This window comes from Erpetoichthys calabaricus, chromosome 17, assembly GCF_900747795.2.
Source record: "Erpetoichthys calabaricus chromosome 17, fErpCal1.3, whole genome shotgun sequence".
Classification (NCBI taxonomy): Eukaryota; Metazoa; Chordata; class Cladistia; order Polypteriformes; family Polypteridae; genus Erpetoichthys; species Erpetoichthys calabaricus.
The window spans coordinates 86,832,048-86,847,739 of record NC_041410.2 but is presented as its reverse complement, the minus strand read 5'-3'; the positions used below and the strand labels follow the sequence as shown (position 1 = coordinate 86,847,739).

The window sequence follows — 15,692 nt, the reverse complement described above, 5'->3', positions numbered from 1 at the left end:
CCAAGATACATGCAACAAAACTATCAGGATGCCATGGCCGTAGTACATAAATTCAGAAAGCCTGATTTATTTATCACTTTCACATGTAATCCTGCTTGGCCGGAAATTCTACATGCACACTGCGTCTTTCAAGAAGTATTTATTTCTTCTTGATTTCTGAATTCCTTTCTCACCTTTTTCCGTTCCTATTCTTACACCACCGTATGCTACGGCGGTCATTGGCTAGTATACAGTAATTCACTTACTGACAAGGAAACTGAAGTCCCAACCTCACCAAAACCAATAGTTTAGTCTGGTGGTGGCTTTGTTATTTGGCGACTTGCTGTTGTTGAGGGATTTGTAAATTCAGAGTCATCACAAAATATTAAGAAGGAAACATTAGACTTTCTGTTCTGGGAACTGAAGAGGAAAATGTTTTTTTCAACATAATAATAATAATCATGAAATGTCCAAAAGATCTACCAAAAACAGGATTAGTTTTGAATACGTTTGTGTTTTAGAAGAATTAACTGTATCTTGTCCCAGACGAAATATTTTAGTAACATCTCAAGCAGGCTTCTTTTTATAAAATTGTATATTGAAGAAAAAGCGTTTAAACTGTAGCTGAATAATTGATTGTTAGCCTAGGGAATACGTCCTGGTATAATGCCAGAAACTGACACACTACCACATTTCTGACTTTTTGGAACGCAAATGTTCAGGCTGGACAAATAGAATATTTTGAGCATGTGTATTAGCATGCCTGTTTGGTAATGGTTTTAATTTGAGGCACAGGATGTATAAATATATGTAATATTGGTGGTTACGTTTTATTTATTTGTTTATTTATTTATGTTAGTAAATTTTAGCTACCCATCTTTAGAAGAGCCTCCTGTACAAGTTAACATAGAACCAGAACATCCTGTGGAAGTAAATGGGAAGATTCCCTTTGATGAAACTGAGCTTCAAGTAGAAGATTCAGAAGAAACTAAACAGCCTACAAAAAATATACCTGAGCAAAACCAGGTGGAATCACCCATACCTTCTGCAAAATCAGAAAGCGAGGCAGTCAGCAAAACTGTAGTGACAACTAAGATTATTCCACAAGTAAGTAATTTAATTTCCATTAATTTTAAAAAATGTTTATCTAGTTCAGGGTTATGGGAAACAGGTGACTTTGCCTTAAGCAGTGGACATAAGACTGGCACCAACCCTTGATGAGATACCACTATTATCTGTTTCATGCTTGAGTAATATGACATACTGGATCTAACATTTTTATTGCTTACATTATTATTATATTTTATGGAAAAAGATGATCTACTGTGGCAACCCCCAACGGGAGCAGCCAAAAAAATAACATTATTATTATTTTTATTTTAAAAAATCTCAGATTATTGTTAGTGTGTTTCATATTTTCTTATTTTAAGTCTTTAAATGTCATCTCTCTCTCTCCTCAATAGATTGATCGTACCAAGAAGCCTTCAGTAAAAATACCAAATGGCACCAAATCTGGCATAGCTGCTGCATCCACTGACCAAAAAAATATTCACAATGGACCAGTTGTTCCTGATCGCTCGGTAAAACCATCTTTTGACATAAGCAGTTCTCTCACGGAGGAAGAGAAAAATCAGATTCATCTAGAAACAGCTAGTCTTATAGAAAAGGCAAAAAAAGAGCAGGAATTGCGAAAACGAGAAAAAAATGTACAAGAAGAGCAACAAAAGGAACAAGAAAGACAAGAACAGAAGGAGAAATTAGAGCAGGAAGAAAGAGAGAAAAAGCAGAAGGAGGAGAAAGAACACAAAGAAACAGTGGAGAGGAAAAGGTTAGAAAAACTTGAAGCTGAAAAAGCAGAGCTGGAAAAAAAACTAAAGGAAGAACAAGAGAAAGGAAGAAGTAGTGAAATGGCTCAAGTAAATAAGGGCTCCAGAGAATCCTCTCCAGATATCATGGCCAGTCATGAAACTAAGGTGAGTACCCATAACATGTTGTACAATGTTTAGAATACTTCTTTTGTCAAAAAGGAAATATAAGTAGATACCCCTTTTGATCCTAAATTTATCAACAGATTTCAAAAATTGGACAAATATACATTGTGTGAATTTCTCAAGCATTTGATGGATTTGAAGTCGCAAAATAATAAATCCATCCAGTTACCAAAAGTTGTTGGTTCACTGAAGTATCATATAAACAAATAAGCTTTTAGTGGCTGACCACATTTTTTATTGCTAATAGTACCTCTCATAAATTGCATTTATTGCTGCTTGAATAATAGAAATTCGAGTCACTGGGATAGCATATTCGATTTTTTTTTTCTAGAATTCAAACCCAGTGTCTTGAAGCTATGATATAGCAGCACTAACCACTGTGTTGCTGTTCTACCTAATTTCTATATCCATTCATTTTCAAACTCCTTTACCATATACCAGTTCAAGATGGGCAGAATTTGTTTCTATTTCCATTATTTACCCTCTGAAATTTCTTTTTTATATTCATATGAATGTAAGCATATATTCATTTTGAAACCAACTTACTGTCAATTTAGGTTAGCTATATTATAATGAGAAAGTATTCATTAAAAAAAAGAAACTGGATTTCAGGCTGACCTTTGTGTTCTGTGGTATAGAAGCTATATTGATATAATTTTACTAGTTTCATGAAAATATTAAGGAACTGATTAGAGTGGAAAAGATTGCTGTGACTTGATAAAATCTGAAAAACTGCTTTTGAGAACTGCAGGACGTTGACCATTACAAGAGTATAACATTTGTTAAACAACTGTTTAAAGGCATCACTTTTTCTTTGATGAATAAAGTACATTTTTCTATTTTGTATCTCTTCTTAAGAGAGAAACCTTGAACCGAGCCAGGAGTGAAGAAATGGGCAGAACTGTGCCTGGTTTGCCTGAAGGCTGGATGAAGGTGAGATGTTGTGCACTAAATGAATTACATTTTTTAGTGCTAAAGCTATTGTTATAATAATATATGGATTTACAGTAAATTAACAGTGCACTGTAACGTAGTGTCCAATGTACATTTAATTTTATACAGTAATTCCTGATCGATCGAGGGGGTTGCGTTTCAGAACCGCCCGCGAAAGGTGAAAATCCGAGAAGTAGAGTTTATATGGTTATTTTTATATTGTCATGCTTGGGTCACAGATTTGCACAGAAACACAGAAGGTTATAGAGAGACAGGAACTTTATTCAAACACTGCAAACAAACGTTTGTCTCTTTTTTAAAAGTTTAAACTGTGCTCCATGACAAGACAGAGATGACAGTTCCGTCTCACAATTAAAAGAATGCAAACATATCTTCCTCTTCAAAGGAGTGCGCGTCAGGAGCAGAGAATGTCAGAGAGAGAGAGAGAGAAAAAAAGCAAACAATCAAAAATCAATAGGGCTGTTTGGCTTTTAAGTATGAGAAGCACCACCGGACAAAGCAGCTGCAAGGAAGGCAGCAATGTGAAGGTAGACTTTCAGCATTTTTTAGAGGAGCGTCTGTATCCTCTAGGCCAAGGGTAGGCAATCTCGGTCCTGGAGTGCCACAGTATGTGCAGGTTTTTGTTCCAACCCAGTTCCTTAACGAGAACTCAATTATTGCTGATGAAGCACATATTGCTTAAGTGACATTTTAATGCTTCATTTTAGTGGTCTCGCTTGTTAAGGTTCTCCAACCTTAATTGCTTATTTCAATCTTAAACTGCTGCATTCAGTGTTTTAATTGCTCCTTATTAGCAATAAGATGTAAAACAGGGGTAGGTAATGTCGGTCCTGGTGAGCTGCAGTGGCTACAGGTTTTCATTCCAACCCAGTTGCTTAATTAGAAACCAATCATTGCCAATCTCAGACCTTATTTAATTTTATGGCTTGTTAGTCTGTGCAATGTAAGGCTTTTATATCGTAGATTTTTTTCCTTTCCAAGGATATCATCCAAATGATTTGAAGCCTAAAACAGATCATTTTCAGTCTGTCACATTTTTCTATTAAGTGTTTTATTAAATCAAACCGTGCATGATGAACACACACAGATGTAATTGGAAAAAAGCTAGCTGGAGAACTGCTGGCTGCTTTGTCTTTTACATCTTATTGCTAATAAGGAGCAATTAAAACACTGAATGCAGCAGTTTAAGATTGAAATAAGCAATTAAGGTTGGAGAACCCTAACAAGCGAGACCACTAAAATGAAGCATTAAAATGTCACTTAAGCAATATGTGCTTCATCAGCAATAATTGAGTTCTCGTTAAGGAACTGGGTTGGAACAAAAACCTGCACATACTGTGGCACTCCAGGACCGAGATTGCCTACCCCTGCTAGGCCAGTGTGCGAACAGCCCCTCTGCTCACACCCCTCCGTCAGGAGCAGAGAATGTCAGAGAGAGTGAGAGAGACAGAGAAAAACAAACAATCAAAAATCAATACGTGCCGTTCAAGCTTTTAAGTATGCGAAGCACCGTGCGGGAAGCATATCGCTTGACAAAGCAGCCACATGTAAGCCCCACAAGGATGGCAGCAATGTGAAGGTAATCTTTCAGCGTTTTTTGAGGAGCGGCCATATCCTGTAGGGGTGCAAACAGCCCCCGTGCTCACAATATATTTGAGGAATTTTATTTAATACGTAATACGCGCTCTGGTTGGGTAGCTTCTCAGCCATCTGCCAATAGCGTCCCTTGTATGAAATCAACTGGGCAAACCAACTGAGGAAGCATGTACCAGAAATTAAAAGACCCATTGTCCGCAGAAATCCGCAAACCAGCAAAAAATCCGCGATGTATATTTAAATATGATAACATATAATATCCATGATAGAGTGAAGCCGCGAAAGTCGAAGCGCGATATAGCGAGGGATTACTGTAATTTTTAAATTTTGCATGCAGCAACACTTGTTTGTAGTGAGAGGTTTTGATATGAATATTGATAGATATGAAATTAATAATAATTAATCCATTTAGTAATTCCTATAAGTGGGAAAAAAAAGTTTAGATGTTAATTTTGTCAGTTTATTGATATTGTACATTTATATACTGTTGGGAATATGTCAGTGTGGATGTTTATTCTTTTATGCAAATCTGTCACTCATTTTATTAAATGTGTTCTTTTTGGTTAGTTTTTAGATACAGTGACTGGGACTTTTCGATATTATCATTCACCCACAAATATGGTTCACCTGTACCCACCAGAGATGAGTGTATCTGCAACACCCCCTTCCACACCCCCCACTCTTAAGCCAAAGCAGCAGCCACAGGTGGAGCTAGAAAAGGGGCACTCCAAGTTGAAGCGTTCTTACTCTTCTCCAGACATCACACAAGCCGTCTTGGAGGAAGGCAAGAAGAAAGTGATTGTAACTCCCACAATTAACCGAGGAACTAAGTATGTCTGTCTTGGAATTTCTTTTACAATATTAGGGATGTTACAGTGTAATACTGGGAAAGTGATTTCTTTTCCCCCCCGTGAATATTACTCTCAGGTCATCAAATAGGAAAAAAGTTTTATATCATTTTACAAAGTAGTAGTTTTGCTAGTAACTAGCCGATTTCCCAATATCAGTTGTAGGATACCCCTGTGGATGTGAGGTTTTTATTCTTACCAATTTCATAAGAATGACACACTGATTGTAAAAATCATTTGCCATATAAACCAGAAGCCAGGGGTGCCCCATGACTGAATTTAAAAAACATTGATCTAATTGTTTCATATCCGTGAGATGACGGAGTTTCAATGATGAACCGGCACACATCTCAGCCAGATGATAAACAAATTGTAATAGTACATTGCATTAGGAATGTATCACAGTATATATGCTTCTTTGAAATCAAACGAGTTAATACAAGTGTGGAAATTGCTAGAAGTAAAGGCTTTTACAAATCTGTTCTCATGTGTAGTTACTCTACCCAAAAGGTGAAATATTTTTAGTTACATACTGTGTTTTTTTTTTTATTTCAAGTGTTTTGTAGTGATGGCCAATGAAAATTTTTATTCTAATGATTTAATGAAGAATGAAGATAAAAAATGTTTGATAGAATGGCAGTCTATGGTGACCAGTGCTTTACTGCAGGTAACAATGTCAAAAATGCCCATGGAGAAAAAAAAAAAAATCTGTTACTTATGTCACATAATCCACATATCAGTTACCCTGTCTTATATTCACAATGTCCAAAAAAAAGATTTTTTCATTTTTCTAAAATACTGTTAAATAAATGCTTCAAGAAAAATCAGTTTCAGGCATAAATAGGAAACACAATTTGAATTGAGGTGTTGATTATGCGACATGAGTAAAGTGAGATTTTTTAATGGATGTTTTTGATACACTATACACTTTGCTGTGGTCAACCATTTGCCACCATAGACTGCCATTCTGTAATAAAACATTTTTATCTGTGTTCTCCATGAAAACATGAGATTAATAATTTTTCTCAATCATTGCTACAAAACAAATAGGGTAAGTACTATATAAAAATATAGTTCTGGGTGAAGTATTCCTGTAATGTCTTTGAATGTCAAGTGCTAAAATATTTTTACATTTAATTTCTTTGAAAGGCCTGCCAGCTTCACCACATACACTAAAACTGAGTTCACACGGCCAACTGCTACTCAGATACGCAACCTCAACCCTGTGTTTGGTGGTCTAGGTGCTGCTCTTACAGGTCTGCGAAATCTTGGCAACACCTGTTACATGAACTCTATCCTGCAAAGCTTGTGTAACACTCCACGCTTGGCAGAATATTTCAATAAGAACTACTATCAGGAAGATATCAACAGGCAAGTAGTGTGGGTGAAAGAGTCACGGAAGAATTGCATGAAAGTCTTACAATTTTGAATGCAGTGTATAATATTTTGTGATTTGATGCTTTACCCCCTTCCATTTTAGTGAGCTTTAAAATTTTAAAAATGATCAATTTCCATTTTTATTCTCAAATTTTGTATGCACGTAACATAGAATATGCTGTATTTTGATACCTGGTATTGATGTGCGTAATGAATTCAAATATATTTTTGATAAATAATTGAGTCTTAAGATGCAACTCAAATCTCATAGCAAAAGTAATCTTGTTACATGAAAGGAGAGCAATTAATTTTTCCCTTTTCACAGATCCAACATTTTGGGACATAAAGGAGAAGTAGCTGAAGAATTTGGAGTTATTATGAAAGCACTGTGGTCGGGGCAGTACAGGTTTATTAGTCCCAGAGATTTTAAATTTACAATTGGGAAGATTAATGATCAGTTTTCAGGCTTTGATCAGCAGGACTCACAAGAGCTGTTACTTTTCTTAATGGATGGGCTTCATGAGGATCTAAATAAAGTAAGACATCTGCTTCATGTTTTTCCCTCTGCTGTATCTCTTGATTGTGGTATTATATTACTTTTGTTACATTTTCATTTGAGTAGTTTTATATTATAAATACAACAAATGCTAACATCTTTTTTGTTATAGTAATTATCAGAAGGAAGTATCTATTAAGTGGTACCTTTTTTGGTAATTATAGCATCAGTTGTCCTTTATGTGATTTATTTACTTCAGCTTTGCCTGCAAAAATACATAACTTTACTACATAAAACACATTTTTTTATCTGTGTTAGTCTTTTACATGTTTTTATAGAATTTTTAAATATGCTGTGTATTGTGACTTTTGCTTTAAATTTTTTTTTTACAGAAAATATCAAAACATTTGAGAGAAAATAAAATACAAATGATGCTGTAATAATTTTACATCTATTGTTTATCAATAATGGTATCCATTTCTCCTTTTGTTTTTTCTTTTCTGGTTTTCATTTCGATGACAAATTAGAGAGTAAGTAACGTATGATGTGTGATTTTTATGATCATCTGTGTTTTGTGCATATGATGCTCTCTAAAGTAAATTCATAAAATACATCTTTTTTCTTCCTGTGTCATGATTGTGACATATGTATTTATCCACAGTGAATATGTTATCATATTAATAACTTTTCGTTCAGTTAAATTTCTTCCCAACCCTCAGATAAAATTAACACAAGTGGTGTAATTGTTGTCATTGTGAAGAATATCATTTCACTTGTAAAATACTTTTTCAGTCTTCATCTCAGTGTCTTTTGTTTTAATGTATTAGAGTGCTGTGCTAATTTTTCTTTCAGAATACTCCTTTCTTTTCTTTACAATTGTATTGTGGCTCCTGCATTTTACGGTTTTGGGTGTTATTTTATTTTGAAACGCATTATTAGCATGAACAGAGTTAAAGCTGACACATCATTTGTTCTCACTGATGAGAAGTTAATTGGCTCAAGGTTATGTTTGAAATATCATCAGTGCACTGAGTATAACTAGCATACTTTTTATTTTAATTTAGTTCAAGTATGTGTTATGCTGCCAAGATGTTTATTTACATAACCAGATAGATCAAGTAAATCTCCATATACGTAAAACAGGGAAAACAGACAATAACTTTTTATAATGTTAACATTTACCCCCCCGGGTGGAATTGAAGAGTCGCATAGTTTGGGGGAGGAACGATCTTCTCAGTCTATCAGTGGAGCAGGACAGTGACAGCAGTCTGTCGCTTAAGCTGCTCCTCTGTCTGGAGATGACACTGTTTAGTGGATGCAGTGGGTTCTCCATGATTGACAGGAGTCTGCTCAGCGCCCGTCGCTCTGCCACAGATGTTAAACTGTCCAGCTCCATGCCAACAATAGAGCCTGCCTTCCTCACCAGTTTGTCCAGGCGTGAGGCGTCTTTCTTCTTAATGCTGCCTCTCTAGCACACCACTGCGTAGAAGAGGGATTTTAAGATTTTAAGCATGTGCTTTCAACATATTCCCATTTAATTTTAGGGTGATATTGCACATCTAGGCCTCCTGCATTATTTAACATCAACAGATTTGGCCAAATATCTTGTTTACTCTATTTATTTGAATTAATTGTAACCAGACTACTATTCTCATAGCTCTGAACTGGATGAAGCAAGGTGTACGCAGACCTAATCCTTGAAGAGCCACTTTGGCTTCCGCTTTTCACGTTTAAAATTATAGTCAGTATGTGCTCTAAACTGATCTTACCATATTATTCTAATATTCATTAAGACAAGAAATGCCATTAAATTAGTAATACATATTTAGTTCCTCAAAAATCTTGGTATTTCATAAGAAAATTCATTCTATACTGAATACTTTCCATTTAAATGTAACTCCCAAGATATATTTTTGAAAATCAGTTCAAACAAACTTTTGGTCTTCATAAACCCTGACAAAAAAGCTAGAAAAAAGTTAAAATTAACTCTTTGTTCTTTGGGAGAAATTATCAAGATGTTCAAAATTTCTAAAATGGCGAGTCATTTGACAGGACGAGGACACATGTGTACGTTACACAAATCATTGGTGAGATTTTCGGATAATTCACTATGATTAAACACTATAGGAAATGGATTTCTGTTATCCTTTTCAGATGAGGTTTCAATCAAATACTAGTTGCAGAAGATCCAATCATTATTAGGTGATTTTTAATACATATGTTTTGAAATTGTTGCGTTAGAATTGAAACCCATAGTTTTCCTCATTATTGGACATAAAATGTATAATTTGTCCAGGTAGTGTGTTTTTTCTTTCATTTTTTCTATTTATCTTTATCAAGTGTGGCAATAATTCTTTTAGAATCGAACTATATCTTTAAATTCCTGTGCCACAGCATATAATTTATATTAATAAAAAAGTCATTGCATTTCAATCACAAATTTAAGTTAAGGTAAATGTTAACATCTCACTGAGTTATTGGCTAAACATTGGAAATGTTCATCCTTTACATTATTCAGCAGCATCAGCTATTAAACCTTTTTCTTCCCATATCTAGGACAGTTTTGTAAAAGTTCAGAACAACATATTTTACATTTCAAAGTAAGGTATGCCAAACTACCTTTCTTAAAACCAACACTAGGTACTGAAGAAAAACTTTACATATCTAAAAAGAAATGCAACTTACACTTGAAATTAGAGGATAAATATTAATGCCTTGGTTTTCTATTACTTTTTCAAGGCTGACAATAGGAAAAGGTACAAAGAAGAAACTAATGATCACCTTGATGACTACAAGGCTGCAGAATTGGCTTGGAGTAAACACAAGATGCTTAATGAATCCATTATTGTGGCCCTGTTTCAAGGCCAGTTTAAATCCACAGTGCAGTGTCTGACATGTCATAAAAAATCCAGGACATTTGAAGCTTTCATGTACTTGTCATTGCCATTAGCATCTTCAAACAAATGTTCCCTGCAGGTAAGTTCAGCAGACTTAAAGGCTTACCTTTAATGGAAAAATTAAACCAAAAAAAAATTTTATTAGTTACTTATCTGTCTTGTTTTGTGATGACTGAGAAGATTTTTCAATATCATGTTTTCACAGAGAACAGATGTAACAATGTGGGTACTGGCAGGCAGCCAGTACCGAACAACAGCAAACAATATTTATACATCCATGAATAAAAATCAAGTTGTGTGGCATAGTCCATATTTCAATTATGTAGTCATATGTTCATCACAACTAAAGCACATGTTTTTTTTAATAAAATATTGTTAAATGCCTGCTTCTGGACTATCAGAGTAGTGCATGAACGTGAAACATGTTAAAAAGGTTTCGATGAATTAAAGACCAGACTCTTGACCAGTGAATGAGAGAAGAGGCAGGTCTTCAAAAAAAAAAAAAAGTTTAGTTCGATTTAAGTTATACAGGGTAGTATGTGTACATAGAGAATATTGGCAGCAGTAACGGAAAATATTCATATATATTAAGCTAATTTTTCCCTTTCCAGTATCTGTAATCCTTGCTGGTACCAAGGAAGAGCTTTTGTGAATTTACTGGAGTGTCTAGGGTCTTTGTCATATTGTAAAGTCCACCTTCTGTTGAGCTTCAGTCTTTGACAGATGGTTTCACATTATCCTCAAGCTACCCTATGGTACAATAAAAAATTCATAGTGGATTCCATGATGTTAAACTGCCTAATTCCTGAGGCAGCAAAGCAGCCCCAAACCATAACATTTCCTCCACTCTGCTTAATAGTTGTAATCATTTTCTTCTGGTAAAATGGTATCCTTGGTTTTCAGCAAACTTTTCCTCTGCTACTGTAACCAAATAACTCTCTTGTTCTTTGCATTGCTTGTCCAGAGCACATTGTCTAGGTGTTCATGGACAAACTTTAGTCTTGCTCTGATTTTCTTTTTGGACAACCAAGGTTTTTTGTGGCACACCTCCCATATAAACTTAATTTGTGCAGTCTATTTGTAATGGTAGACTCATGAACTTTGACATGACCAGTGCCAAGAGCTACCTGTAGGTTCTGTGGTGAAATTCTGTGTTTCTTTGAGACTCCTTACAGTATCTTGTTTTCAGCTATCAGGCTGAACTGGCTTTTTTAATCCCTTCCTAGACTCATAGGCATCTACTGTCTTTCTGAAGGCCTCATAGATCTCTTCTGATCTAGGCGTGATGAAAACACGCACTTCAAAAACAATGAGCAAATGAAACTAAATGTCTGAGGTTTAAATATAACAACATCCTCTCTCATGAGGTTCTAATCATGTGCACCTGTTTCTAATTTGAGGTAGTGATAGGTGTAGGGATGAACTTCATTCTTACACTTGCAAAATTTGCGTTTATGCTTGTTTAAACTATTCAATGGACTACAAAATGTAAATGTGGCATTGTGTTTGTTAATAAAATTTTTATCTATAGATATTATTTAAATAAAGTACAAATCTTGATTTGTCCACATACAGGGGGTCCTAAGGTTACAACACAGTTCCGTTCCTACAACAGTGATGTAACCTGAATTTTGGTGCAAGTCGAAACACACCCTAGCTTAAGTCACTTACCTATCCTAACACATTTGCAAAATCATAATCTAGAACATAAAAACACAACTAAGCCACAGGAAAAGGACATAAATATACTGTACTGTACACTGTACTGTAGTAACAGAAAAAATGACAAAAAATGAATGTAAAAAAAAAAAATCCTTACCTTTATTCCTTCTGATCTCTTTACAATGTCTAATTTCACTTCCATCATGATGGCTTTTCTCTTTGTTGAAGCAATACAATCTGAAGACTCTGACTTTCGTTTAGGAGCCATCATAAGGGCCACAGTGTTTGCCAAACGGAACACTTCCCCTGCGCGCAACCAAACTAGTTCACCCATGTAGTCTGTAAGTACGATGCTAGTGGCATAAGCCAAAACACTCATGTCTCAATTTTTTTAAGTTTTTATGGGAGTGAGCGTTGTAAACTCGAAACGTTGTATGTCGAGACGTTGTAACGTGAGGATTCCCTGTATATGTTATAAAAAAAAAATATATTTTGTGAGGTTTAGTTACTTTTTTCAATTGACTGTAATGCAGTGTCTGTTGAAATTCTGCCAGGATGTACTAGACCATTATATGATTGAAGAATACCCAGGTTTTGCCCTGGAGCTTGATGTTGCCATAAAGTGATTCACATCTATCATTGTTGTTTTTATGTTGTTGTATTTTGTTACATTTACCTTGTTGACTGAGCTAATGCAGTTTAGGGTTCACTTCATATTGCATAGTATATTTATATCTATTATAGGCACAAATTCCTAATCTAATCGTTATTCATAGATTTTATTTTAGATCCAAAGTGTTTCCTTGAGAGAAGAAAGGGCTAAACTTTATTAAGCAAAAATGTATTTTTAATGTTAAATAATCGATAATAGGAGCTCAAAAAAATGACTTTCAAACATAAACATGTCTATTTGTAATATTTTTTGCCTTTGCATTAATTGAGTCCTCTGATTTATTATTTAAAAAATTATCAAATTTATTAACATTTCCTGAAATGCCCAACCATAAAAAGTATTGGTCTTAGACTGGATGTCAAGTGCCCTTTCATCATGGAAACAGAACAGGTATGAAAGAGCATGAAAACACCAATACAATTACAGACTTCCGATTTTTGGAAAACATGTCATCTTTTAAACTCATTATTATAACTAACTTTTTATTTCAGTGCATTTTTTTTTCATTATTGGTCATCCACCTGAGGTAACTGAATCATATACTGTTCGGTTTTAAGAAGAATTATATACCGTTAAGCTTTATTTGTTTTTCTTAGGAATGTCTGAAGTTATTTTCTAAAGAAGAAAAACTAACTGACAACAATAAAGTGTTATGCAGCCATTGCAAAACTCGAAGAGATTCAACCAAAAAGATTGAAATCTGGAAGCTCCCACCTATACTGCTTGTGCATTTAAAAAGGTACCGCTATACAGAAGATTTAGATAAACATTTATGTATGAGATTTCTCAAAGGTGAAAGTCATTCAGAGCCTCTCCAGAAGAATACTGATTAATGCTGCCTCTGTGTAGTACACAGGAAGGTTATACAACCCAACACCGTTCAGTACTCTGGCTGGCTAAATGTTAGAAGTTAACAACAGATAGCTTATTCTGGAATGTGATTTGCATCATTTACTATCAGTGTGAATTAGTTATTGATTGGTTTGGATCAGAATTATTATATGTGCTGAAAATTGGCAGCCACTGTTAAGAAAGGTCTTTTCTGACGTAAAGACCTGTGCTCATACCTCAGACTTGAGCTTCACCATATCGGTATTATTTTCTGAGTGAGTGATTTGGCAAAACAGTAACATCTTAAACTATCTCCATTTTATGTTTGTTAGATTTTCTTATGATGGCAGATGGAAACAGAAGCTTCAGACATCTGTGGATTTCCCTTTGGAAAATCTGGATTTGTCCCAGTATGTGATTGGTCCAAAGAGTAATTTAAAGAAATACAGCTTGTATGGAGTATCTGTAAGTAGTACATAGAATCTTTTAAACTAATCTACATATTTTCATTGTAATATTTTGCTGGGCTAATGAAGTAACTTCTTATAAGTGTAAAGGCAGAGTTTATTACAGTAATAACTTGGAAATTAAGCACTTTGGCAATCTTAAGATAAAGACTGTGGAAACTTAATTTTAAGCTGCTTATTTTTATTTTAAACAGAATCACTATGGAGGACTGGATGGAGGTCATTATACAGCTTACTGCAAAAATGCTATAAAGCAACGATGGCACAAGTTTGATGATCACGAGGTGTCTGATATTTCGACATCTTCAGTCAAGTCTTCTGCTGCTTATATTCTATTTTACACCTCCTTGGATTTCCGAGTGTCAGAAATTGCCACTTAATAAAACTGCACTTCATCAAACAACATTCTGGTTATCATTACGGTACAGAGAACATTATAAAAATAACTTCCTAATTGAAGGAAAGTAATCAGTACAGGTCTGTGGGTGCCTGAATTTACACTCTTTTAGCATTTACATAAATATAAAACAACCGTAACTCATCTTTTAGTGAGGCTAAAAAGCATATCTTCCTGTCCATTACAGTAATACAATACTGCCTGTAGGAAAAAGTCCAGTTTAGCACGATTTAAAATGTGTAATACACAATGACCTTATTATACTGTAGTCAAAATGGAACTATGTAAAATTCATTAAATGTTATAAACCTTGTCTCTAGATTTTCATATTTATGGCCTTTTCACATAACTGAAATTCAGCTTCCCTGTACTTTGAATTTATTAGAATAATTATATAGAATTGTATATGTATACAAAACTGCTGATATTGCACATGAAATCTTATGTATATAGCTTTGAAAATAAATATTCATTTATTTAATCAACCAGTTACATTTATTGTGAGAGACATGCATGCACATATATACGAAGAATTGCTACTTCAGACCTTACTAACCACAGTTTTTACTAACTAGCATTTACAAAATTTGTGGAGAATAAATTTTTACACAAACACTAATTGTGTTGACATTTCTTTTGTTGAAAGCATTGTTAGTTCTGTAAAAAGTACACTTGAAATCACTGCTGTCACTGGAAAGAAATATTTGTATATCCATGTCACATTTTAAATATACAATGACCTTTTCCTAGAAATGTATGTAAAATTAAAATTTATTTTTGCACTGTTAAGATATTATAAACCCTGATACATGTGGATGTCTCCAAAAGAGTCTCTTTTCTTAGTTTATGTGTTTGTCTATGTGTATTTTAGATATTGTGCAGAAACAAGGGAGCATTTTAGAAATTCAAACTATAAAATTCTATGTTGGGGTTGGCAGAGTTTTACTTCATTTTAGACTCTTAATTAAGTTTGACTGTACTCATATTTATTTATATAATTTAACATCTTTCAGGACTGACTCTAGATGAAGCTGTAAGTGGCGCCCCCGAAAATCCTATGATCCTTTCTATGATGCAAGTTTAATAAATGTAGGCTTATTTCTATTTTACACTTTGATATAGTGTTTCCTATATGTTTTGTTTGTAACCTGATAGTTGAAATGGATTATGAACTGATACTCACTTTTATGTGTGCATTTCATGTGGACTATAAAGTTTTAATGAATTTCACATTTGAATTGGTATTAACGCTAGCAGTTTACTACAGATAATAATAAAATGTAAATTTGACTGTACATTTTAAAATGGAGTATATTTTTATACAAAATGTATAAATGCACATATAAATATAACAATATATTAATATTAAATAGAGTAAATCTTTGGTGATAGTTTCATTTAACAAACAGAGTACTAGTTTTGAAAAGTAAATAATAATATGTTTAAAGTTCTGTGGAATTATAAACATAAAAAGCCCTGGAATTCAAAATTGCTTCTTTCTTGACTTCAGCTTTGCAAACTTAG

At 34.2% G+C, this 15,692-nt stretch overlaps 1 protein-coding gene across 5 annotated transcripts in view; it reads left to right on the top strand.

Annotated features, from left to right (window-relative positions):
• usp8 (ubiquitin specific peptidase 8) overlaps positions 1-14,781 on the top strand; it is a 38,939-nt gene extending 24,158 nt beyond the window's left edge. For all 5 annotated transcript variants that reach the window (XM_028823499.2, XM_028823493.2, XM_028823496.2 and 2 more), the window contains 10 exons: positions 839-1,086; positions 1,443-1,952; positions 2,829-2,903; positions 5,088-5,350; positions 6,518-6,739; positions 7,071-7,281; positions 9,981-10,217; positions 13,070-13,212; positions 13,637-13,769; positions 13,966-14,781. In XM_028823499.2, the coding sequence (XP_028679332.1) occupies positions 839-1,086; positions 1,443-1,952; positions 2,829-2,903; positions 5,088-5,350; positions 6,518-6,739; positions 7,071-7,281; positions 9,981-10,217; positions 13,070-13,212; positions 13,637-13,769; positions 13,966-14,151 (2,228 nt within the window). In that variant the 3' untranslated portion in view covers positions 14,152-14,781. The remainder of the gene's footprint in view (positions 1-838; positions 1,087-1,442; positions 1,953-2,828; positions 2,904-5,087; positions 5,351-6,517; positions 6,740-7,070; positions 7,282-9,980; positions 10,218-13,069; positions 13,213-13,636; positions 13,770-13,965) is intronic.
• The last annotated feature ends 911 nt before the right edge of the window (positions 14,782-15,692 follow it).